At 42.3% G+C, this 26,792-nt stretch overlaps 2 protein-coding genes across 20 annotated transcripts in view; both read right to left on the bottom strand.

The window, feature by feature from the left end:
* Positions 1-17,546, bottom strand: part of Spire1 (spire-type actin nucleation factor 1) — a 129,769-nt gene extending 112,223 nt beyond the window's left edge. For all 6 annotated transcript variants that reach the window (NM_001415684.1, NM_001415681.1, NM_001415682.1 and 3 more), the window contains 1 exon segment: positions 17,057-17,546. In NM_001415684.1, coding sequence (NP_001402613.1) covers positions 17,057-17,342 — 286 coding nt within the window. In that variant the 5' untranslated portion in view covers positions 17,343-17,546.
* Positions 17,547-20,290: 2,744 nt separating this feature from the next.
* The window catches only part of Cep76 (centrosomal protein 76), a 34,109-nt gene continuing 27,607 nt past the window's right edge, over positions 20,291-26,792 (bottom strand). For 9 of the 14 annotated variants that reach the window (XR_015642178.1, XR_015642172.1, XR_015642175.1 and 6 more), the window contains one exon: positions 25,129-26,715. Coding sequence is in view for 9 of the 14 variants with exons in the window: in XM_087592364.1 (XP_087448490.1) it covers positions 26,577-26,715 (139 nt within the window). In the remaining 5 variants the exon portion in view is untranslated. 14 annotated transcript variants of the gene reach the window in all.

Consider the following 26,792-nt stretch of genomic DNA (forward strand, 5'->3'; position numbering starts at 1 on the left):
GCAAGTCAGACTTAGCCCTTGCCTTACAGAGCCTTCATTTTAGTAAATATAAACAAAAATTAACAACAGATGACAACTAGTAATATGTTATCAGGGGCACAAAAGGAAGAGAGAAAGTAAAAAAAAAAAAATGACCCAACTTAGGTTAGCCAGGCAAGCCCTCCTGATATTTAAACAAAGACATTGAATTTGTGTAGGGCCCACTGAGGACTGGAGGAAGAGCCTGCTGGAGAACTAGGAGGGAGCTCGAGTCCTGGCTATACCTGGTGGTACACAGAGTGTGTTGGGAAAGGCAGGCAAGGCAGGCAGATCATAGGGCCCCAACTTTCAAGTGTGCTCTTAAACACAAGCGGATGGCAGTTAAGAGACAATGGTGCACCCCTGCAATCCCAGAGCTGGAAAGGGAAGTAGGGGCATCTGTAAGTGAGGCCAATCTGGTTTACACAGCAAGTTCCAGGCCATCCAAGGCTACATAGGTTCACAGTGAGAGCCTGTCTCAAAAATGACAACAACAAAAACAAACAAAAAAACAAAAACAAAACCAAAGGGTGAGCTGACTGTATTTCCAGGTCAGCCTTGTCCAGAGGGACAAAGGCCAGCCAGGAGGCTGCTGTCATCCTTGAGAGTAAGGGGGATGGGCAGCACAAGGTAGAGACAGGATTATAAAAGGTAAGAGACGTCAAAAGATAATTTGAAGAGGTTAGGGATATAGTTCAGTGGAAACGAGTGTTTATCAAGTGGAAGGTACTACATACAATTTCTCTGTACAAGCACAGTAGCTAACTTTTAGGTAACAGGACTGTTCTGAGTTCTCCAACAACCTGGGATGCAGTTACAAATTCCAGGCCCTGTCTCCAAAAGGGTGGTGTGGAGTGGTGCTGAGATTTAAGATAGCTATCACATTAATACAAAGGGAAAAAACATTTTGAATTATGAACAGGCTGACATTTCGTAATTAAAAACTTTCTGCAACCTAATGAGACTTGAATTTCTAAAGGATTAAGACCACTGGGGACCTGGGATTCATCCAAGAACATCGTTATATTTTAGTTCCCTATTAATATATTAAAAGTTAGCTAGGTGTCATGTCAGTCCTTTAATCCCAACACTTGGGAAGCAGAGGCTGATAGATCTGAGTTCGAGGATAGCCAGGTCTACATGGGAAACTGTCTCAAAATAAAAACAACCAAACCAAAACAACAACAACAAAAAAAAGTTAGGATTATAAAACTAGGCATTCATTAGCTAGAATTCATTTTTTCTAACAAAAGCATGCCTTTGGCATAAGAAACAACCATAAAGAATACTTTTTACTTCATCAAATTATCAACTCCTTTCCCTCTTTGTTAGACAATGCCACCAATACAGATACCTAAGAATGGGCAGGAATGTAGGAGTATGCCATGGGTAGAAACTGGTTTTCGCAGACTACTAGAGCATCAGGCATCTCCCCGGGAAGAATAAAGAATGGGGTTGGGGATTTAGCTCAGTGGTAGAGCGCTTGCCTAGCAAGCGCAAGGCCCTGGGTTCGGTCCCCAGCTCCGAAAAAAAGAAAAAAAAAAAAAAGAATAAAGAACAATATTGTATTCAACTGCCCTCTGGCACACGTGCTTTCTTCACCAATTTTCATGCTTAAATAGTAAGTTTAGGTGAATAATGTCATTAAGTCTTTAAAATTAATCACACCTGCTTTATGTGCGTGTTTGCTGCTCTAAAACCCAGACCCGAGAACTCCAAGTTAGAGCCTCATTTTCACAGATGTGGAGATATAAATGCTAAAGCATAAAATGAACCATCAAAGGACAAGGGACTGCTGCCCTGTCCCATATTCCTGGTCCCTACTGAGGAGAAGGTTGGCCCAGACTCTTCCAGCCTACTGTATGGCATTTGTCCTCTCCTGAATAAGCCAGGCTGGCTGGCACCATGTTAGAAAACAAAGAGAAGAGAGTCTGGTACTTTTGGCAAACCATAGAGATTTGAATTAAAATTTCCCCTAGTAAAAGTAATTCAAACATTGCTTAAATTTCATAAAAGGAACCTTAAAACTAACAAAACTCCTGCACTCTAATGCTACGTTATTTCAAGAGCAAGGAGTATTTGGAGGGGAAATGTCAGGTCAAATAGTGGGGTCAGCTCTACCAGCAGAGGCAACCCCAAAATTGATTTCTATCTGCACTTGACTTAGAGTTTCCTCTCCCACTTAGGAACTTGATTAAATATGAGAACACTCAGCCAAAAATAATTTTCTCACAGTCATGTACTTTTCCCTTAAAAACAAACAAAACCCAAAAACATTATTTGGACCTAGGTGTGATGGTGCTTTGAATCCCAGCACTCAGGAGGCAGAGGCATGCAGATCTCTGAGTTTGAGGTCAAGCTGATCTACAAAGAGAATTCCAGAAAAGCCAGGGCTATAGTGAACAATCCTGCCTTGAAAAATCAAAAACCATATTTATTTAGTGGTGTGTGTGTGTGTGTGTGTGTGTGTGTGTGTGTGTGTGTGGCACAGAGAGGTCTGAGGACAACCTTTGGGAGCTGGTTCTCTCCCTCCCTCTACAATGTAGGCTCTGAGGCTCTAACTCAGATCAGCAGACTGTAATCTGTGGAGCCATCTTGCTGGCCTCCCGCTGGTACTTTTCTACCTCCCTAAGACACAGTACTATCTGGCCACTCCTTCCTGCTCGAGCCTCCTCCCCCTGCTCTCCCACCCCTACCCAGACACAGCGTCTCTCTCTCTAGCCTTGGCTGGCCTAGAGTTCAGAATGAAGACCAGCCTGGCTTTCAGCTCAAAGAGATTCGCCTGTCTCTGCCTCCAGAGTCCTGGAATCCGGCACAAAGCTGCACACCACCGTGTACGGCTCCCACCTAATTCTTCACTACTAATTCTCTATCAAAACAGTAGCAAACATCCCTAATCCCAGTACTCAAAAGGACAGGCCAGGAGGATTTCCAGTGTGAGGCCAGCTGGGACTGCCCAGTGAGTCAACTCAAAGGATGAAAGAAAAAAGGAAGAAAAATGGAGAGCAAAAGTGGAAGCAGAAGAAAGGAGAAGAGAAAGGAAAGGGGAGAATATGAATTCTTTAAACTATGCAAACTATCTATGTTGGCTTGGGAAGCATACTGGCCTAATACATACAAGTCTCTGAGGTTAATCCCCAGTCATGAGAGGAAAAAAAGGAGTGAATAAGTAAATAAATAAAACCAACACAAACATTTAGCTGTTTAACTTATACTATGTATTATTACCAAGAAATAACCCTTCCGTAACTAACTTTCTAATTAACATTTTATTGCATTCATGAGTAAAAGACTGTTTTTGTTCTGTTTTTGAGTAAGGGGTCTTACTTAATTACCCAGACTAGCCTGGAACTCACTAGTGTTCAGTATCCAGAGAGCTTAAGTTCTCTAAAGATAACCAGAATGAAGTGAGCACAAATTAAAGAAGCACATTAGAGCAACCACTAAGCTAATGAACGGTCAGTTTCCACCAAGATTTAATTCTATATACATCAGGCAATAGTCCAAATGTCTCATCTAAACTACATCTCAAGTGAAATGTTACAGAAATTAAGACATACATTTGCACACTTCATGATCAATGTAAAGGAGCCCTCCTCCACTTTCCAGAGGACTTACAGAAGCTACATAGTCAACAAATGACCAGCCAGTTGGAAAGAGAAGAAACTGAATTCAATAATATGTGCATTGGAAAGTTAAAGATCTCTGTGTCTTCACGAAGGCCAGCTAATGAAGAAGGAATAGTTTCTCCAACAGAAAGTCTTGGGGAAACTGGATAAAGATAGAACTTTGTCTCATTCCATCCAAAAACTTCAACTGAACATTAATCAAAGACCTGATATAAAGAACCCCCTCAAACTCAACCACAATAAGAAGAAAACCAGTCCAATTTAAATCTGGTTAAAAGGATTTAAATCAGCATCTCAGGAATGGCCCATAAATAGACAGGGAGCATCATCACAGGATGCCACAGTAATGACACCATCAACATGCTGTCTGAATGGAGTGCCTCCTCTAGGTATTTCATAGACATAGAACCACACAAAAAACTTTGCATGGAAAGCATGCAGAACTATGAATGGTGCTCAGACACTAACTTTGACAGCTGTGAGAAATTCTCCACAGCTCCCAAGTCTGTTACAAAAAAAATCTGGTCATAGACCTAGGGCAACTATGAATAGCTACCTACATTTCATATTTTGTCAACCTCAATAACCATTTTCCAGACTTCAAAACATAAATTTAATATTGTTTTAAATTTTCTTTATCAATCTTTGGTCAAACGATCTTGAAACATTTTTCACAAAACGGTAGGGAAAGACCTTTGTACGATGTGTATGAGCTGACAGAATCCCCTCACGTACATTAGTCTCCATTAGATTTTCACAATCACAAGTGCTGGACAAATACAGCTCCATTTTTACAAATTAAAAAAGACAGAACCAGAAAGGCTAAGTGGCTTACCAGAGCCTTTCACTACCCAGTAGGCCTCAGAACCTAGACTCTAAAGCACATCCCCTGCAGTCACCATGCTGCCAGGGGACATCAAAAGCGATTTGCCTGCATCTGAAAAAGCAAACTTGGTGGAAGTTAACATGACTCTATCAGGAAGGTATGCTCCACACCATCTTAATTTCCATGCGGCATAAATCATCATCTTCCCACCCTAACCTGCTCCTCCTGCCTTCCCCATGCATCACCAGGTAGGACTCTGGGAACCTTAGAGGTGTCCTCCCTCCTTCTTGCACCTACACATCAAAACTAAAGAACCAAGCCACGTTCCGTTCTCTAAAGAACCAACCTGGCTTTCTACTCTAACCACTCTTTTTCCTCTGTCTTTCTTACTCAAATCCTCCTCATCTCCTGTCTAAGGAGCTGAAACACTCCTAACTGGTTTATCAGCTCAGAGGCTACTAATACCTAAAGACAGCATGAAGTGCTGTCCAGTTACATTTGCAGATGTAATCTACTCATTTGTTTTGCTTTTGAAACAGGGTCTTGCGAGCTCTGGTTGGATTGGTACTCACCAGGTAGCTGAGGTCAGCCTCAAACTCACAAAGAATCCTTCTGCCTCAGTGTCCCAAGTGCTGGGATCACAGCAAAGCCAGAGATGGGTACTTTCTACAAAGCCCGTGTATCTTTCTAAAAAGAGTAATCTCATATGCACTCTCTAGTTTACATTCCTCATGTGCTCTCCACTGCCCACCTCGCTTATAGACACACATGATCTGTGTGGCTCTCAGTAAACACGGCTTTCCAGCCAGTCTTACTCCCCACCATGCCCACACACATCCTATGCCCTGGGCAGTGAACACCCACCACAAAGCAGACAAACGGGTTTAACCTCACATGCCAAGTCCAAATAATTGTAGTGGCCGCCTGAAGCATCCTGTTGAGAACTAAAGAGGTTGCTGCTAAAAGTCGTCACTGATTAGTAAAGCAGCATTTGCTTCTAGCATGAGAAATAGGTAGCCCGACAAACGTCACAGCGTCTACACACGCGGAGCCTTGTCCTATAGATACTGTAAGATGTCCGTCTACACTTGTAAACCTTTCTAAGTACATACCTCTGTCTGTGTGGATACCATTTCACCCTACTATTCATCTTCAGGGCTTCAGAACTTAGTCTTCTATGTGACACATGCTTGTCATGAGGCAAAGGTAACCACTCTCTGGGCTCACGGTTTTCTACACATCCCTTGCCTTCTGAAATCACTGAACTGTGCCTCATGTGGTACTGTATGTACCTGTGAGCTTCTATGTGCAGTCATTCGCCATTCCTCTATGCACTTCAACATCTAGCACAGTCCACTTACAAGACATGCAAACAAATCCCAGTGAAATCAGCAAATGGAACCTTTAACAGGAATTCCTCTGATAGAGTACTTGGGTTTCCACTGAAAACCTAAGCCCACGTGCTAGGCTGAGTACACACTTGCCAACTGGACCCATCATTATCTCTCATAAACACAACACACTGAGGAAGCATCCTGGGTGTAGGTAGAAAGTGGAAAATATGAGAATAAAGGGCAATAGTCCTAATGAGCACAAGCAGTGTGAAAACGTGAGATTCAACACAGCACAAGCAGTGTGAAAACGTGAGATTCAACACAGCACAAGCAGTGTGAAAATGTAAGATTCAGTGTTTCCAGAAGCTGACTATGGATGGGCCCTGAGGTTGCGATTATTAGGACTGTAATCCCTCCACATAACACTAATAAAAACATGCATGTGCTAATTTGGATGGATAAATAAGACTATAATACTTATGAACTGTAAAGTGACATTTCAATACATTCTAGAAGATCTATCACCTTAACACTGTATCATTTCTGGACTGGTTTTGTCTTTGTAAACAGGGCCTCACTATGTAGCTCTGGGTGGCTGGAATTCCCTATGTATAAATTAAGATGACCGCAAACTCAAGAGATCAACCTGTCTATGCTTCTGAAATGCTTTTGTTAAAATGCAGATTTCTTTAGTTTTTCTGCCCTTTTCTAGGCCAGGATTCCACCTGAGATATCACATGTCACTTATCATGTGTCCTTGGTCTCTTCAGACACTTTTTGGTTGAGACAGCACCTTACTACGGAGTCCGTCCTTACTAACCTGAAACTCAGTAAGTAGATCATGCTGGCCTCCAACTCAGAGATGTACCTACCCCTACCTCCAAATCCTGGGATCTTGAGACTTTCTGAGGAATTACTATAGTGTATGGATGTGTATATTGGGAGCATTGGTGGGAGGTGGGGGTGCCACAGCCTTCTAGGAGTTCAAAGGCAATCTCATGGAGTTGACTCCGCTGCTATGTGGGTTCTAGGGATCAAATTCAGATCCCCAGGCTTGCAAGTAAGTACATTTACCTACTGTGTGTGCCATCTCACAAACCCTTGCTTCATTTACTATTTTGAAATATACATTATCAGTAAGTACAGTCACCTAAATGTCCCAGAGTGGTTTTAATTTTAGGTCTGTGAGGTGGGTTAGACAGATGATGATGGCTCAGTGGCTAAGAGCCCTCTCTTAAACTGCTCTTTCAGAGTACCTGAGTTCGATTCCCTGTGCCTGTATGGTTGCTCACAACAACACGTGTCTCCAGTTTCAGGGAATCCAACACTCTCTTCTGGCCTCCACTATCTGTGTGTGGTGCACAGACATATATGCAGACACAATACTCATAGACATAACATAAAAATAAATAACCCTTAAAAAGGTTTGTGAAGTATAGTCACTTTGGAAAACGTTAAAACACAGTATCTACTATAATGCTGAACACACAAATAAGGAGAGACCACACACGTAGGCACATTACTAAACATAAATGCTACATCTGTTCACCGAAAGACATGTTCAATAACAGCATTAATCACGACAGTGGGTATCTGAATCCCAAATGTCAGTGCAGGGTAGGATGAATGAATCAACAGCATATTCATACAAAAGAATGTAATACTAAAAAATGAACCAATTATAACCATATGCAACAATCTGGATTGATTTCACAAAGTTCAGAAAGAAAAATCAGACAAGAAAATACATTTTGCCTGAATCACTCCATAAGACACGGAGAGTGGGAAGAAGTCAGCCATCAGAGTCCTGGCAATGCTGACTGCAAGGTGCACAGAAGACCTTTCCAGATGCTACAATAGCTCTGTTCTGTCACCTGGGTCCTGGGTGCACAAATGTGTGTACACACACTGTGATGTACATTTCTGTAGATTACATTTTAATTCAAATTTGCCTTCAATAAGGACAAAGGCTGGTGAAGTAACTCAACTAGGAGTGCTTGCCTAGTGCACTCAGCAGCCCAGGGTTTGATCCCCAGAGCTGCATAATCCAAGCACTCAAGCGAAGGCAGGAAGATCAAGCTAAGGGTCCACAATAAGGAGCCCAGTGGAGTGCTAGCATGGATAGGCGCAAGCTCTCTGGGCCTCAGCCCAGGACAAAGAACTGAGGCAACCTGGGAATGCTAAGAGCAAGAAAAATGGTCTTTATCAGAGAAGAGTCCCCCAACTGGTTATCCAACACCCAGTGGCCAGTCCTGAGGTCTTCTGCATACAGGTAACATTAAACAGACGAACAGGTGGTATTTATGCATGTAGGAATGTGTGTATGTATGTATATATACATGCACATATGCATGTATGTAACAACACAGGAAAAGAGGCCACGTATTTGAGAAAGAGCATGGGGACTGCATGGAAGGGATTGGCGAGAGGAAGGGGAAACAGGAAATGATGCAATTATACTATAATTTCAGATTTCTAAAAATTATTAAAAAAACATCAAAGATGTTTAAGGCCAAGTTCCTCACTGACTACATGGTGAATCCAAGGCCAGCCTGGCATAAGTGAAACCTTGTCTCAAAAGGGAGGAGAAAAAAAACACAACAAAATAAGAAATAAAGGTATTTTCAAACTAAAAACTGAGTGAACTCAACAATGGCGTTTATAATACAAAAAATAGTAAAAGAAGTTTCAGGTTAAAAAAAAAGGTCCTGGGTTGGGGATTTAGCTCAGTGGTAGAGCGCTTGCCTAGCAAGCGCAAGGCCCTGGGTTCGGTCCCCAGCTCCGGGAAAAAAAAAAAAGAAAAAAGAAAAAGGTCCCATGGAAAATATAGGATATAATTAAAAAAAAAAAACAAAAAAACAAGACAGTTGGCCTTCTCCATCTGTGAATGGAGCCGATCACAGATGAAGTGTTTACAAAAACTCCCGTATCCTTGTTAAACATACAGAGTGTTTTTTCCCCTTCTTATACCCAAAATAATAGAGCATAACTACAGGATGTTTGTATCACATTATGTATCTCTTTAAACCTAGGGACCATTTACAGCATAGAGGAGGTGGGGAATGTGCAGAGAGAATATGTGCAATATTTAACCATCTTACGTAAGGGACTTGAACATTTTGGGGTGTTAGTGCCTGGCAAAGAACGGGAAGGGGAACCTTGGAACCAATCCCTTGCTGATATCTAGGAAAGACTGTAGTAATGTCTTGGATGCATTTTGAAGATAGCTTAATCTCATATGCAGAATCCAGATGCCAGTTCTCTCCCCCTCTCCCTCTCCCCCCAATCCCCTCTCTGTAGTAACTGGTTGGTTTTATGTCAACTTGATACAAACTCGAATTGTCTGAAAGGAGGGCCCCTCAACTGAGGAAACGCCTCCATGAGATCTGACTGTAAAGCATTTGCTCAGTGATTGACGGGGGAGGGTCCAGCCCACTGTGGATGGTGCTGGGTTCTAAAATGAAGCACCGGGGTTGGGGATTTAGCTCAGTGGTAGAGCGCTTGCCTAGGAAGCACAAGGCCCTGGGTTTGGTCCCCAGCTCCGAAAAAAAAAAAAAAAAAGAACCAAAAAAAAAAAAAAAAAAGAAGCACCTGAGCTGGCAGTCCTGGGTTCTAAAAGCAAGCAAGCTGCACAAGCCATGGGAAGCCATTTAAGCATGGCTCTGCATCAGCTCTGCACCAGCTCCTGCCTCCAGGTTCCTGCCATTTGTGTTCCTGTCCTGACTTCCTTCAGTGAAGATCGGCAACATGGAAGTGTAACCTAAATAAATCATTTCCTCCCCGACTTGCTCTTTGGTCATGGTGTTTTGATGCAGTAATAGAAACCCTAACACACACACACACACACACACACACACACACACGAATAACATAAATGTATATATAAAAAGACTAGAAAACAGGAAGTATTTAAGGGGACTAATGGAAGGGGTGCAGAACAATGGATTCTAAATATAAGTAAAGTATGATGATATATATATGTATATATATATATGAAGAAGTCAAAATGAAACTCATTATTTTATATGCTAAAAAATAATTTAAAAAAAGAAAAGTAGGTTTTTATCTTACAGATCTCCTTGAAGATCAAGATGGCATTACATGTATCTATCTAGATAAAAAGAAGATTATATAAAAGTATTATCTTGGGCTAGAGAGATGGCTCAGTGGTTAAGAGCAGTCACTGATCTTCCAGAGGTCCTGAGTTCAAATCCCAGCAACTATATGGTGGTTCACAACCATCTGTAATGAGATCTGATGCCCTCTTCTGGTGTGTCTGAAGACAGCTACAGTGTACTTATATATAATAAATAAATAAATTTTAAAAAAGTACTATCTTGACAAGTAAAAAAAATACTGCCTTATGATAGTTTAAAGCAGGAATTAAAGTATTTCTCAGCAGTCTATATATAAAATCAGGAAATAAATGGAATAGAAGCATTTTATAGTCTTTGCACTTTCTAGAAAGCAATACAACTAGCAATTTGTTTAAAACTTTAATAAGGCAACCACATAATGACAAAGGAATATTATACTAAAGGTATACAACTGGAAGAATTTTTTAAAAAAAATAATCAAAAATCAGTCAGACAATAAATATAGAAGAGGTGGGACAACTAGTAAACAAGTTTATAAAAACCAAATTTCAGCTGGGCATAGTGGTTTATGCCTTAACCCCAGCACTTGAGAGGCTGAGGCAGGTGGATCTCTGAGTCCAAGGTCAGTCTGGTCTACAGAGAGCTGTTATACAGAGAAACCTTGTCTTGAAAAACCAAACCAAACCAAACCAAACCAACAAAAACGAAAACAAACCCAAATTTCAGTAATCAGACTAAATGTAAACAAATCTGAACTAAAATTAAAGACAGAAGGTTTGGAGACAGGAGACTGCTTAGTGGTAGAGTGAATGCCCCACATACACAACGTGTCTTCAGTATGATTCAGAACAATACCAAAATTTTTTAAATTATATTTATTTTCTGTCATTTCTAAACCATCATATAAAAAGGTAAAAATGACTTTTGGTACAAAACATCTTGATAAACACTTTCTTAACCAACCAGGGCTAATATCAATGTTACAATATAATGAGCACTGGATGTCATGTGCTCAGACATGCTGTAATAAGATAAGACCTTCACCACTGTGGTATTCTTCCCACCTCCCCACGCCAAGCCTACAGCCCTAGTCTAGTCATAAAAGCATAAGGCAAATCTAAGCTTCTGAAAAATTCCCTCAGCTCAGAAGAGACTGAGGAGCATGGTGTGTAAATACAAGAAGCATTTCCTGTTTGCCACGGGTGTGTTTGCTATAGGTGTCCTCTTCTCTTTTTGTTTGTTCATTTTGTTTGGGGCTCCTGCTAAGTAGCCCTGGCTGGCCTGGAGTCTTCTGCCTCTGCCTCCTGCATGGTGTATAGCACCATGACCATCCCAAACACAGAACTTTAATGGTGCTTCTACAGAACATAGATGGGAATTGTTTCTATTTTACAGAGGTTGTGATAACAGGAGAATGCGTCTGACTTGATGAAGCACACTGTCTCCGTGTTCTATCCTATTCTTTCTGTGTGTGTCCTTTCAACCTCTCTCTCAAACTCACTGTGTAGCCCAGGCTGTTCTTGAACCTTTGACAATCCTGTCTCAGCCTCCTGTATTCTGGGATTGAGCCACCATGCATGCAGAATATGAGTAGCCTGTTAACATGCAGTCATTGGTAAATGTGAGTGGGTTTTTTTTCTTTTGTTCAGTCTTTTTTGTTTGTTTGTTTGTTTTGTTTTGTTTTTCAAGACAGGCTTTCTCTGTGTAACCCTGGCTGTCCTGAAACTCACCCTGTAGATCTGGCTGACCTTGAACTCAGAGATTCTCCTGCCCCTGCCTCTGCCCCTGCCCCTGCCCCTGCCTCTGCCTCTGCCCCTGCCTAACTAATCATTTTCTAACAGTTTATCAATAGCTGAATATAATGAGACTACTTTTTCCTTTGTAGAGGCAGAAAAGCAAACTATGAGGTATCTTTCCCAAATGTCTCCCAGAATGCTGTGGCTACTTCCAGCTAATCCAGCGCAGTAAGTATCTGAGGAGTAAACTGAAACTCAAAGTGACAGCAATACTATCCAATCAGGTTTCACTTTGCAACCGAGGGTTTGAACGTGTGATTAGAGCTTCCCAGGTGCCTGGAAAAAGACTAGGCCTGACATTTAGGCAGCATTAACTTCATGGTAAATTCATCACTGTGTTTACATTTCTTCCTTCTTACAACTATTTATGTTTAAACTGCACTGGAAACCAGAACACTGCCTGCGTATAAGATAAAGTCAAGATGTTTGCTAAAACGAACTAGTCTGACACAGGCAACGAAGATGATTCTTACTTCTTCTTTTAAGCAATGATGTATTTGGGAGTCTATAATCCCACCTCTGCCTCCCAGACACCTACACTGGACTCACACACATACACTCTTACACATACACAGCCCACAGTGAGCAGGTTAGGAACACTCAAGAAGCACAGCACGCGTGGACCAAAATATTCTGAGGCCCGTGTTGAATGAGTCCACCTTTTCCACAAACACTGTTTCTCTTAAGAAGCAAGTAGGCCATGTTCCAAGACCACTCTCCTCAAATTAGCATGAGCCTTGCTGAGAAGCCTGGTCACACCCGCTTTTCACAGCCCAAACAAAGCCTGAATGTTCCCCATACCCAAAACCACCCTCCAGGGACCCCTCATTAGTATGCACACTGCCTTCATTGTTCCTCCCAGGAACATCTAGTTTGCCACCACCCTTCAGGTTATTTAAAATCAAGATGGGGCCATAATTTTTAAAATGTTCTTTGTACAACTTAAGTTAAAGGTATACCAAAATTTTGGAACCCAAGTTGAAATAAATGATTGCTGTCCAATGGGTACTGAAATTCTGAAAGGCTGATGGGGCCAAGCAGGCTTCTCATTTCTAAGATGACACTACGAACTCTCTTTGTTACAATTCAGATAAACAGACATTTAACCTCATAAAGAGCTAGGCTATATTTAAATCTCACCAGTTGCAACTCTCTCTTTTATTTTAGAACAACTCAGTACAATAAAATTCTTTTTATTGAACATTGTTTCCACACATAGGAACAGACGAACAAACAGCCACTATAAAGGCAGATGGCGGGGGAGAAACCTTTTATCTTTAGTCTTTTTAACCATGTCATGCAATGCAAATGCTTATATTTCAGTGAGGTAACTACACTAAAAGTTCTCTGGGATGCTTGAAATAAGATTGTTTTTTGTTGTTGTTTACATGGCCTTTTTTTCTGCTTTGATGATAAAATGAGTGTAGTCACACCACAGGTCAGAAGGACAGGGTCCACTCTACCATCCTCAATCCCAAACCAAGTCAGAAAGGCATGTGTGGTGCTCTTTCTCCTGGTGAGGTCAATGGAGTTAATACTGGCAGGCAAGACCAAAGGTGATCATTTCATTCAACTCAACAGCAGCCCACAGGTAAAGGATTAAGGCGTTAGCTGCCACAATTACCCACCGTCTGCTAGCAACAGTGCTCGTCCAGGATTACTTTTGACAATGTCTGAAGATGTTTCTTTAATTTTTTCTTAAATTTACATATTTTATGTGTATGCTTTGCTGGGGTGTGTGTGTGTGTGTGTGTGTGTGTGTGTGTGTGTGTGTGTGTGTGTATTGGCTCTGGAGGTCAGAAAAGGGCATCAGATCCCCTGGAATTGGAGATTTGGATAGCTGTAAGTCCCTGTGTGGGTGCTGGGAATGGAACCCAGGTCCTTGCAGGAACAAGTACTCTAAAGCATTGAGTAATCTCTCCAGTCCCCAGTTCAAAGATTGCCAGCTTCTAAAGATCTTTCATTGCCAAGCATGAGGGCACACACCTTAAATCACAGCCCTTGGGAGACAGAGGCAGGAGAAGCTTTGTGTATTCAAGGCCAGCCTTACTACATAGTGAGTTTCAGGACAGACATGGCTACATAGAGACCCTACTGATCGATGGATGGATGGACGGACGGATGGATGGATGGATAGACAGACAGGTCTTTTTCTGGAGAGGAGGGTTCTTGGCAGCAGTACAGGAGTCCTGAGACATCGCGAAGAGGGAAGTGGCACTCAGGACAGCCCCACAACGGAATTATTTGGCCCAAAATGTCAACTGTGTTGGGATTAAGAAACACTTGCCTTAGATATCTGTCCCTTTTTAGTGAGTAGTTAAAACAGTTAGATAAGACCCTCTGGTGTTGCTAGTGGACAAGGCTTTGGGAAGAATGAATGTGTAAGTCATTTTACATATTGCCTCATACACTGATTTAAAGGCAGGAAAGGAAGACACAGATTCCCCACAGCATGTGGGACACTGGAGACCGGGGAACTTTCTTGAGGTCTTCATCTCCGAAGGAGTCAAACAAAATCTCTGTCACTTCACAATGTTGCAAAGCTGGGTCTGAGTGACAGTTCACCATGTGACTTTGAACATGTCACTGGACTTCTCTAAAACTCGACTTGGAGACTAAATGAGCAGGGACTGGGAGTAGGAGGACTGTCACAAGTGAGAGGTCGGGCACCAGCCTGGACTAGAGAGTGAGGTCCTGAAATGGGGTAGAGTGTCACTGCTTTGAATCAGCAGAGGCAGGCAAATCTCTGTCATTTCAAGGCCATCCAGGCCTACATAGTGAGACCATATATCAAAAACAAACAAAAAAGAAGCAAGCAGTATTTTATTATTACCCAGTCTGATCCCCCTTGGAGTACACTCAATAAACCTGTTTCATTTCTAAACACCCCCCCCCAAAAAAAACCAAAAAACTTACAGAAATGTACCCAGTATCAAGTATCAAACTACTTTTTAATCACTTTTTTCTTTCTTGAGAAAGATTCGGGCTGGAGAGATGGCTCAGTGGTTAAGAGCACTGACTGTTCTTCCAGAGGTCCTGAGTTCAATTCCCAGCAACCACATGGTGGCCCACAACCATCTGTAATGGGATCTGATGCCTATTCTGGTGTGTCTGAAGATAGTGACAGTGTATTAATATACATAAAATAAATAAATCTTAAAAGAGAGAGAGAGAGAGAATCTATGCAGACAACCATAATAGACATTACTAACCACATTTTAAGAGCAAATTTAAAGCTAGAATTAATTGTACACATCTGCAGCCCAGTAGTTGGACTTAGGAAGTTGTAGACAAGAAGATCAAAGAGTTCAAGGTCAGCCTCTGCTCCACGAAAATGTCTGGGGCCCACTCAGGCTATAGAGGACCCTGTCTTAAACAAAATTCAACATTAAATGTTTAAAACTAATGTATTTTCTACAACCAAGGACCCAGTATTACATCCCAGGATGAAATAAACTATTATTACATTGACAATGAACAACCCTAAATATTTCTATTAAAAACTTTCTCATAAATGTATTTTTATTCTATTCTTTCTCCTGCCCCCATCTCTAATGCTTTAACCAACAAGCCCTGAGATGTTCCAGACTGTACCAACTACTCTGATTAGGTTCTCTTGGTATCTGGCAGCAGAGATCATGAGTTGGATAGGAGACAGAAGATGGTTAAATCCATTACAAAGTAGGGTGTGGAGGTCCATGCCAATGATCCTAGCATTTGTGAGGTGAAGACAGAAGAACCAGGAGTTCAAGAACAGCTTCTGCTGGAGTACAGGAGACTTAGTCCCCCAAAAAGGAAAATTAAATGTAAAATAAAGGCCTGGTGAGATGGCTCAGTGAGTAAAAGGCTTGCCTCACAAACTTGGCAACCCAAGTCTGACCCCCAGAACCCGTTTAAAGGTAGGAGAACAGGTGTGGCGACATTGTCCTCTGGCTGCACATGCCTTGAGGCAAGTGCTCCGCCACAAGATGCACTCAATTAACAATATATAGACATTTAAAAATACGTTTTAAAAAATTCATTAGTTTCTGGGAATCATCTATTTATTATTCTCTGCAAAATGTATTACACCCAATATTAATGATGCACTCATTTCATCGTTCCTCATCGTTCCAACAACAACAGTTAGAAGAATCACCCACAAAGAATCTATCGGTCTTTGACAGTCAAAACATTTCTGGGATCAAGTTCCTTAACAGTTCTTGATACACCATACAACCAGGCCTGCTCTTTCAATAGAACCAAAGATTCTTCTGAAGCGAGGTCGCACACACTCTCTCCTTTGGAAAGAGTTCTGGACCAAGACAAAGCCTCGTTGTTTGGGGGAAAAAAATTATCTTTTCATGGCATCTTATAAATAAGTTACAACTGAAACTGTAATCTACTAAGGCCAAGGTCTAAAATCAAGCAACAGATCAAATAAAAGAAAAAATGTTTGTTTGAAGGGAGAAAAAAGATTCAAAAAGATCATCAAAAGGTCGGCTTTAAATATCATTCGAGGTACACGTGTATGAAAACGTCACACGGTATTCTGAAATAGTGCAACATTGAGGTTATTAATACATCCCAATGGCTGGCTTTAAATAAATAAACAAAACTATGTTTACTTGAACTAAAAATGAGAGAATATTCTAGTAGGGCTGATAATACTGAACGTTTCCCTCAATTTAGAAAAGGATTTTCACGAAATGTCGTTTTACAGACTATTCTAATTACATTTTCCATCCTTGAGCATTTTGACACTTCCATCAACTTTCTAAAGGTGAAGGTGGATTGTTTTGCTATGTTTTGAATAGACTTGCTTCTCAAAGAATGAATTAGATAAAACCGGATAGGGGAAACCTATTACTAGTCTTCCCATCAATAAAGCATGTGAGTAAGCTCCTGGTAATGTGTCACTGTTTAGGTGACAAGTCATGAAGAATGTACGCGGACTAACCAAAAGCAATTTCATCTAAACAGCCTGTTTACTTCTTATAAACCTGTACTTTTCACCACAGCGAATTTTCACACAGGGTACCCGGAGTCCTCATTTCTTCTATTTCTCTCCAAAATAGCACAATTCTTGGGGGTTCAGTGGTTTCCCTACCATTTCCAAGGACTACTGACAAATTCAAAACGCTACGAAGGGCCAGCTCCTTTTCCCAAGGATGTCATCTTCCTGACCGAACCTCACACATGCATCTCCGGAGCCCTCGCCACCCCACCCCACCCCCACCTCAGCCCCCGGTAAACAGCCGAGGCCGGCGGACACGCACAGAGCCTCCCGGGAACCCGGGTCCCGCAGCCCCGCCCGCCCTCCGGGAGCCGCCCGCCAGCTTCCCACCGGGCCGGGGGCATCGGGCCGCGACCTCACCGGAGGCAGGGGGCGGCTCTCCCTCCTCGTCCGCGGCGGGCGCCAGGGTGACGGCGCCGTCCCTCCAGACGCGGATCTGCGCGGCCGAGCGCACGCGGCGGTGGGGCTGGCGGCGGGCGGCGGCGCGCAGGGAGCCGCAGCACTGGAAGCACACGGCCCACGCCTGCTCCTCGTTGATGGGCTGGTTGTAGAGCCGCAGGATCTCTTCCAAGCTCAGCGCGTCGCGCGGGTCCCCTGTCGCGCCGAGCTGCGGCCCCTCGCCGCCCGGGCTTGAGGGCTGCGCCATGCGGCCCACGTCGCTGCGCCGCCGGCGCTCGGCTGCCGCGTCTCCTCAGCGCTGGAGCATCGTCTCTACGAGCCGCCGCCTCCGCATCCCGGGCTGCCGCCGCCCAGGCCGGCTGCGCGCCGCCGCGGGGACTAGGCGGGGACACCGCGGCGCTCGGTGCTGACCAGCACGCAGCCGGCCGGTAGCACGGCGATGGCGTCCACTAGCCCCGCCCCGTCTCGCCTCGCCCCGCCCCTTCTTGGGGGCCGCGCAGCGGAGCAGTGCCTGGGGGCGTCACCCCCGATGTGAATGACGCGCGGCCGAGCAGGGCCTGGGGGCGTCACCCCCGAGGTGAGTGACGCGCGGCCGAGCAGGACCTGGGGGGGCGTCACGCCCCCTCCCGATGTGAGTGACGCGCGGCTGAGCACGGCCTGGGGGCGTCACCCCCGAGGTGAGTGACGGGCGGCGAGGGGCGACCGCAAGGTTGGGGCCCGAGCCGTGGTCCTGCAGGCGTCTGGCCGCGAAGTCGCTGTCACCCGTTCGGCTCCCACAGTCTATTTAAGAACTTGAATTCAATCTGGGGCGATTTATCAAGAAGAAACGGTCATCTGAATCACCCTCGCCACTGGCTGCCCAGCGCTTCCAGCTTTGGCCTGCGAGCACAGGCCCCCTGGGTCCTTTGAGACTCGTCTGTTTCTCAGGACCATTTGACACATACTATCTCTCTGCACATCTGCAAAATTATTTAAATATATTTTCCTATTCATTTATTTTGAAACAGTCTCCCTGGGTAACCAAACTGGCCTTGAACCACCATGTCCCGCTACTTCTTCAATGCTTCTTTAGTGTTGGTACTCTCTCCACTCAGACGTTCAGTGAGGACAACGATCAAAGGCTTGCTTTGCCAAATTCTCCGAAAGCCTAGATCAGGGCCTGAGATGTGATGCACAAGGCCTTACAGATTCAATCTCCCCTGAGGTAATAACCACACTCATCCTAGCCTAGTTAACCCAGAAGGAATTCGAGAAGGAATAGGTGTCAGAGACAAAACTAAGGACAATTATCTGGAGTACAAAAGAACTCTAGGGGCCTCTCTGAACCCCTTCCAGTGTGCGATTAAAGCTAATAACTCTTTAAAATGTCCATCCAATCATGGATGGTTTTAATTGGTAACATTCTACCCAGGCTAGCCTTCGAAGTCCTTAGAGTTGTAGCATCAACCAAGTAAGAACATCGTAGTAGGTACAATTTTATGTGGAATGTGGGAAATGGCACCCTACAGTTAATTTTATAGTAGAAAGTCATTAAGGGTTAGAAGTTGGCGGTTAAGGAAAAACTCAGTGGACGCCTTTTGTTTTCAAGGCAAGAGATATAAAACAAGCTCTTCAAGAAAAATTACTTAATTATGGGTTCATAATCTCAAATATAAAAATGCAGTATTTAGGGCCAGTGAGACGGCTCAGCAGGTGAACGGACTTTGCTGCCAAGCTGCAGCCCATATAGTTGAAGGGGAGACTCCACTCCACGTGGTTGGTCTTTGAACTCCGTGTGTATGTGCACATACCCAATACATACAAATATGTAAAAGAAAACAAATGTAGTATTTGTGTGCCAAAACTCTGAGGCAGAGGCCTTTCTCAGTCCTGTGTGGGAGACTAATACATACTAGGATTACTATGATAATATTAATACATACTAGGATTACTATGATAACATTAATAATATATGATATATTAATATACCAACATAGCCAAATTTTGCTTTTTTTTTTTCCGGAGCTAGGGACCGAACCCAGGGCCTTGCGCTTGCTAAGCAAGTGCTCTACCAACTGAGCTAAATCCCCAACCCTCAAATTTTGCTTTTTTAAAAGTCCGGATCCTGTGTGACTTTTGACAATACCGAGGAGCTTACCATCCTTTGAACAAGGCAGAGAAACAATGGTCCGCTTGTATAGACACCACCGCCATCTTCTGGCCTTGTGAAGTATTGCTGCCCTCTGCACACGAACTGCACAAAACCAGCTTTGTCCTTGCCTTACCCATTCAAAACAAGCCATAAACTGAAGTAGGGCGAGGGGGGAAAATAAATGCTCAATTAACTGTGAAAATGGAGGGAAAGAGGAAAGAGGTGGAAGTGAGCAGAAACTTTATTAAAATCCAAATTAGAATTAGAATTTTATGAATGCTCTCTGTAGCCAAGGATAAGCCTTGTCTGTGTGTCCATGCTTGATTGATTGCAGCTTCAAACCCAAGGCTTCATGCATCCTAGGCAATAATGCTTAGCAGCTAGCTCCAGCCACAGCCCCCGGGTTGACTACTTATTTAGGTTTTTCGAAAGTTGATTTGCAACCCTAGGATTATTTTCATTTTCTGAATAATAATTTTTAAAATGTAAACATTTTGAAAGGAAAAAATACCATGAATTGCTGAAAGATATGTGTGTGTGTGTATGTGTGTGTGTTTTATATATATATATGTATATATATATATAAAGGTTTTATATATATATAAAGAAAAATTCTTGAGTTTTTGTGTTTTGAAGTACAAATCTTCTGATATATACTATGAAGTAAATCTATCTTTTGTGAGCACACACGTTGAAGCAAGATGACAGCTAGAACACTGCTTCATAGTCTTCTCTACACAGAACGAGTAGGAGGGAAATCCTTCAAGTGATAGACTTTAACTGGTACGCATCTCCTCAGCTAGGAGCTGAGCACTGGACACTCCGTACTGAGATTTCAGTATCTTTCCGGTTCTGACAAGCCCCTCATATTCGATTCTCTTGAGACCGACAGCTAGCTGCTCTGCTAAGGGAACGTGCTTCTCACCGAGATCCTGTCCCTGGAATACTGTGCCATCGGGGGCAGCTTCCTGCTCACCGTTATCATTTCAGTCTTAAAAATTCCAATACCTTTGGTTTGGTAAATTTCGATCTACCATCATTTAAAAAAAAAAAACTCTGTAATTTGGGTTTATATAACTTTATATAAAGTTCAAACAACCCAAATCAACATTTACAATATTTTCAAAGGATTGGGAGATCAGTGAAACTAAATGGTGTAACTCAGAATATAATTTTAGTTTTCCTTGATTTCCGTATGTTTATTTTGAAAATAGGATCCTTGAGACTTCTATTTACTTAACATTTTTGTAGAATAAATGTACTTCCCGCTTGATACTCTGGACACGATGAGGCTGAGCTGCTCCGAGGCCTTTGGGGAGCCCGGCCTGTGTGTACAGCCCAAGTTAATCCCAGACAAATGCTCCTAAGAGGCACATTCACCTAGAAAAGTACACCAAAGGGAGGAAAATAGAACAGTGGGTTTTTTCCATGTTGTAACCTCAATTTCCATTGTCAATAATTACATATATATACACTATAGTGACTTTGAATGCTTTCAAAATTTGTTTGTTCTTCAACTTATCAAAGTTGAAGGGTGAGTTATTATTCCTATCTTACAGTCAGGACAAAATGGAGGGCTGGAAAGTGAGAGAGTGGGAGTGGAGTCCAGGCCTCCTGACCAGCTCGCTTTTCTCTGTTGCTGACCTGCAGCCCTCCTCCTTTCAAGTCTAAGAAAATAGGAAAAGAGCAGTATGATGGTTTAAACGTGCTATTTTAAAACACCAAAAATGCCTAAGTCAGGCCATCCCTTTGGTTCGTTTTTGTACACTAACTGGCATTTGGGCTTCGTCAAGAGTCATCTCCCATGGGGCTGGGGATTTAGCTCAGCGGTAGAGCGCTTGCCTAGGAAGTGCAAGGCCCTGGGTTCGGTCCCCAGCTCCGGGAAAAAGAACCAAAAAAAAAAAAAAAGTCATCTCCCATAGTAATTACCTCCCATGGTGGTTGACATGGTCCCATCTCTCTAAAACAATTATGAATTGTCATGCAGGCTAACTTCCTATTTGAAACTGGTATCTTGGGCTGGAGAGACAGCTCAGCAGTTAAGAGCACTTGTTGCCATTGCAGGGACCCTATGTTCAGTCCCCACCTCTGACCTCCACATGTGCATGTAGATATGTGCACACACACACTAAAATGTATGTATACAGGCACACACAAGTGCACATACATATACACGTATACAAGTACCAACTAAATAACTGGACTCTCTTCTATACATACTTCAGAAGACAGATATACCATTTACATGTTTTTCTCAGACAATCTCACTCTAGAGCTCAGTCCACCTGAAGCTATGTCGTTCACCGTAGCAATTCTTCTTTCTCAACCTTTGGAATGCTGGGATTACATGTGTGAGCCACCACATCCGACTAAAGGCATCCTCAAGCCTGGCATGGTGATATACGCCTTTAATCCCAGGCAGAGGCAGGCAGATCTCTGAATTCAAGGCCCTCCGGGTCTACCTTGCTATCTCCAAAACAGTAAACCTTGTCTTAAAAAAACAAAAACAACCCCCGCCCCAAAAAGGCATTCTCAAAAATAATACTGAAAATACTTTCTTATAAAGGACGTGGGGCTAGACATGTGGCTCAGGAATGAGCTCTTTTCAAATTACAGAACATCTGCTTAACAAAATAAAAGAACCAGTGTAGGAAAAGGAAAAAAGGGATGAGGAAGAAAAATAGAATAGAACATGGTGGCACCCAGATGTAATCCCATCCTGGGGAAGTTGGGCAGGTAGACCTCAAGTCTGAGAGCAATCTGGGCTGCCCAGTAAGATTCTGTCTTAAGGGGCTGGGGATTTAGCTCAGTGGTAGAGCGCTTACCTAGGAAGCGCAAGGCCCTGGGTTCGGTCCCCAGCTCCGAAAAAAAGAACCAAAAAAAAAAAAAAAAAAAAAAAAGATTCTGTCTTAAGAAAGATGATACCACAGTGGGGTGGGTTCTCATGACACGAGTACACCAAAACCTCAAAGCAAAACCAGGGTTTTATAAACTAACAAAGTAGTAAAGGACGAATAAAAAGAAAACGGGCACTAGGCAAAAAGAAAAATGGCAGACCTGAATACGATTACATCAGGAATAGTGAATATAATATAAACATAGAATAAGAATGTGTTTTTTGGGGCTGGAGAGATGGCTCAGCGGTTAAGAGCTCCTGACTACTCTTCCAGAGGTCCTGAGTTCAATTCCCAGCAACCACATGGTGGCTCACAACCATCTGTAAAGAGATCTGATGCCCTCTTCTGGTGTGTCTGAAGACAGCTACAGTGTACTTATATATAACAAATGAATAAATCTAAAATAAAAAATGTGTTTTTTGAAGAGGTTACTGGGAATTTAATACATAGCTTTCTACATGTGTTCTACCACTGAGCCTAATGTGAATTTAACAATCCCTTTAAGACATACAACTTTCAACTGGATTTTAAAAAGATTCAATTATATCATCTGCATGAGACATGATTGCCATTCAAAGACATTGGTTGAACGGTTTAAGAATGGACAAGGCTATCATCATGAAAAACAGCATCCCCCTCAAATCACCCACTCTTTCTAAGTGACCCTTTAGAATGCCAGTTGATTTTCTCCCCCAACCTGCCCCACCCCAACTACTGAAAATCTGGGTCTAAAATTAATAGGCAATTTTCAAGGTACTCAGAACAATCTAAGTGATCTTGGGGAATGAAGTTTGTGATTACTTTCCCAAATAGTAATCAAAACGTGTAGTGTGTGCTAGGCTTGCAGCTCAGTGGGTTGAGTGCTTGGGTAGCATGCATCAGGCTCTCTACGTTTGATCTCCACCACTGCATACAACTGGGTGTGGTGGCACTATTTGTAATCCCAGGATCTAGGAGTCAGACTCAAGAATCAAAAATTCAGTTACCCTCAACTACAAGAGTCAATTTAATGCCAACCTGGTGTTGTGAGACTGTGCCTCAAAAAAGTGTCGCAAAGTAGGCATGGTGGTTCACACCTATAATCCTGGCACTTGGAACCAAAGCAAGTTCCAAGCCAGTCTGGTCTACTTGATGAATCCCAGGTCAACAGGGATACATAAATGGGACTGTTCTTTAAAAAAAAAAAAAAAAAAAAGTGTGGTACTGACATAAAAGAAAAGACTCAAGGAGATAAAAACATGTACATCTATAGTCAAATACTTTTTTCCAAGGAGGTAAGACTAAGGGGGAAACTTTTTGTAAACATTAAAGTCTTTTGTACTTCCAAGGACACTCTCGTCTGACCTGATTACACTGTATGAAGCACACACACGCACACATACATAAAGATAATTTTATAAAGCCTAGACTACATTTGGTTCAAACTTTAAGTCATTGGAAAATGGGTTTCAAGTGTATTCTTCATGTGTCAACTAGGAATCAAATATAATTAGAGAATATACCAGTCTGTTGGTGATGGATCAAACGAACCTTTAATCCTAGACTTGGGAGGCAGAAGTGGGCAGATCTCTGAATAGCCAAGGCCAGCCTGGTCTACAGAGTGTGCTCCAGGACAGCCAGGGCTGTCAAGTCCTGTCTCAAAAAACCAAACAAACAAAATGAAGATGCAAAGGAACGTGATGGTTGATATTGACAGGATCTGGGTCGGCACCTAGAAGAACCTTGGGGCACACCTGTGAGGGATACTGAACTTGGATCAGTCTCTGAGCATGCCGTTCAGGGATTATCTTGCTTGGGAAGTGGCACCATGCCCTGGGCTTGGGACCTCTCTGTTTCTTGACTGTGGCTGGAATATGACCAGCTGCTTCAAGCTCTACCACCGTGACTGAGCGCGACCAACGGCGAGCCAAAATAAGCCCTTTCTCCATTAAGCTGCGTTCAGCCTGGTACTTGATGACAGCAACAGAAAATGTGACGAAGACACAAACACAAAATTATTAGCACGAGAGTTCTACTGACCGATGAATTAACTGTACTAAGTAAACCAAGTTTAAAGAGTATTAATACCAGACTCTTAAGTGTATAACAAAGAAATTTATTTTAGAATTTATAACAAAAGCATGCCGAAATACATGTGCTATTATATAGGAAGACAGGGGGACCAACCGAGTAACAAAACAGCTTTGATCTTAATACATCCAGCTTCTTTGTATATGCCTCAGTTTATCTCAAAAGCAATTTTCTGTTGATGGATTTATGTATAATTATAGTAACAAATTACTTCTCTAAAGTCCTGTCAGTGTTACAAGAGATGAAAGTGAAGAGAAAATAATATTTTGACTTTAAAAAAAAACATTAAACCATAAATATCATTGTAATTTTTTTTTTTTTTTTGGTTCTTTTTTTCGGAGCTGGGGACCGAACCCAGGGCCTTGCGCTTCCTAGGTAAGCGTTCTACCACTGAGCTAAATCCCCAGCCCCTCATTGTAATTTTTTAAAAGTTTTATAATATCTAGCTATCTTCAGGGTTTTTGGTTTGGTTGTTTGTTTTTGTTTTGTTTTGCTTGTTTGTTTTTGTAGACAATGTTTCTTTGTGTAGCTCTGGCTGTCCTGGAACTCCTTCTGTAGTCCAGGCTGGCCTCAAACTCACAGAGATATACCTGCCTCTGCCTCCCAAGTGCTGGGGCTAAAGGCTTGTGCAATCACAGCTAGGCATGGTATCTTTAGATTTTAATTTCAAACAATAATTTTTAGGCCAGTGAGATGGCTCAAGGTGAAGGCACTTACTTGCTGGCAAGACTGAAGACCTGAGTTCAATCTCCAGAACCCACAGGTGTGAAAGACAGAACCCACTCCTGAAATTGGCTTGATTTCTACAAACTCTCTGACTACACTCACACGGACGAGCACACGTGCATGCACACACACACACACACACACACACACACACACACACACACACACACACACACAAAGTCAATATAAAAAAAACAGACATTCAAAAATAAATAAATAAAATTATTTTATTTGCAACAGCAAGTAGTGAAAAGAATAAATACTTTGGATAGTGAACTGCTATACTCTTATTTCTTTAGAAGACCAATGGATAAAGCAACCAAAGTAAGGACTGCACACAGAGACAAGCAAATTTCTGTGAGTCCTGGGCCAGCCGGGGCCAGCCAGGGCCAGCCGGAGCTACACAGTTGAGACGCTGTGGGTGCAGCTCAGAGGTTGTGTTTGCCGAGCATGGAGGAAGCCCTTGATCTAATTCCTACTATCACCAAAACAAAACAACCCTCTGCACAGAAATGCAGAGCAGACAGTCACAACAGCCATCACTAGCTACAAGTCGAATTCCTTTAGTTTTTAATACTTACTTTTGCCCTCTTAAAATGTTTAAACTTTCCTCGATTTAAAAATATAAGTTCACATTTTCTCCATAGCCTCTTATGATTTTTCCCACGACACTAATCACATGTAGGCTGGTCGGTCTCTTTCTTGGGTTTTTTGTTTGTTTTGTGAGGCCGGGTTCTCTGTGTAGCCCTGGCTGTCCGGGAGCTAGCTCTACTGACAAGGCTGGCCTTGACCTCACAGAGATCTGCCTGTTTCTGCCTCCCTAGTGCTGGAAGTAAGGGTCTGCACCACCACAGCCTGGCAACAGGCTGATGCTTTTGTCACAACAAAAACTAAAGAGCAGCCAGTATCGTGACAATGACATGTAATAAGTCACTTTCTAAAGTGCTCAATGGATTTTAGAAATATCCATAAATTATTCATAGTCCATATCCATGTGCGATTTGTTATTAACATTCAGCATTTTGGTTACCACATTCCTTTTGTCGTCGTTGTTTGTGTTTTGGAGTCTGGTTCTCACTGTATAGCCCTGACACTTGCTATGTAGACCAGGCTGGCCTCTTGTGGAATTAAAAGTGTGTGCCACCACACCTAGCTTTTTTCTTACATAAAAGTCTTCACAGATTTCTGGGAAGCCTCATATACCCCTAGTACCACACAAAAATGATTAATTTAGCAAAATATATCTTCATCTATGTAATAAATAAACTATTATGAGGTTAATTTCTCCCAATTCGTGTAAAATAATCTTTCATTTATGAAAAATAATGACCATTTCGATTTAGCTATGGCTTAAACCATTAGACAAATCCCTTTACTTACTTATTAATATGAAGTAGCAGATCTTACATTCACATTTAAACTACTGAGTCCCTCAAAACAAAGTACCATTTATTATCATACCCTTAATTCTACTAAATTCAGTACAAATTTTTATCCTTAATTTTTAAGTACATACATGATATTTTAAAACGTTACCAGTCAGATCTATACAAAACAATGACATCCAAAAGGCTGATTTTAAATTAAGAAACCTTCACACAGCTATCCATATACAATTCTAATAAAACCCAGGAATAATTCTTAGGAAATGTTAGTCCTATAATACCGAGCGATATTTACAAGCAAACATGATCCAAACAGCACACGCAGACTCAGGGTAGGTAAACACTCGAACACGAACTGCCAGTCGCACCTGGTCTCCACGGCAACAGATTATTTCTTCACAAAAAGGAGACCTATTTAAAAAGAAAAAACATTTAAGGACAAAGTCACTCTAGAAGCTCCCATGCATATATGTTGTCACAACTAGCAA

Source organism: Rattus norvegicus, chromosome 18 (genome assembly GCF_021556685.1).
Source record: "Rattus norvegicus strain SHRSP/BbbUtx chromosome 18, alternate assembly SHRSP_T2T, whole genome shotgun sequence".
NCBI classification, from domain to species: Eukaryota; Metazoa; Chordata; class Mammalia; order Rodentia; family Muridae; genus Rattus; species Rattus norvegicus.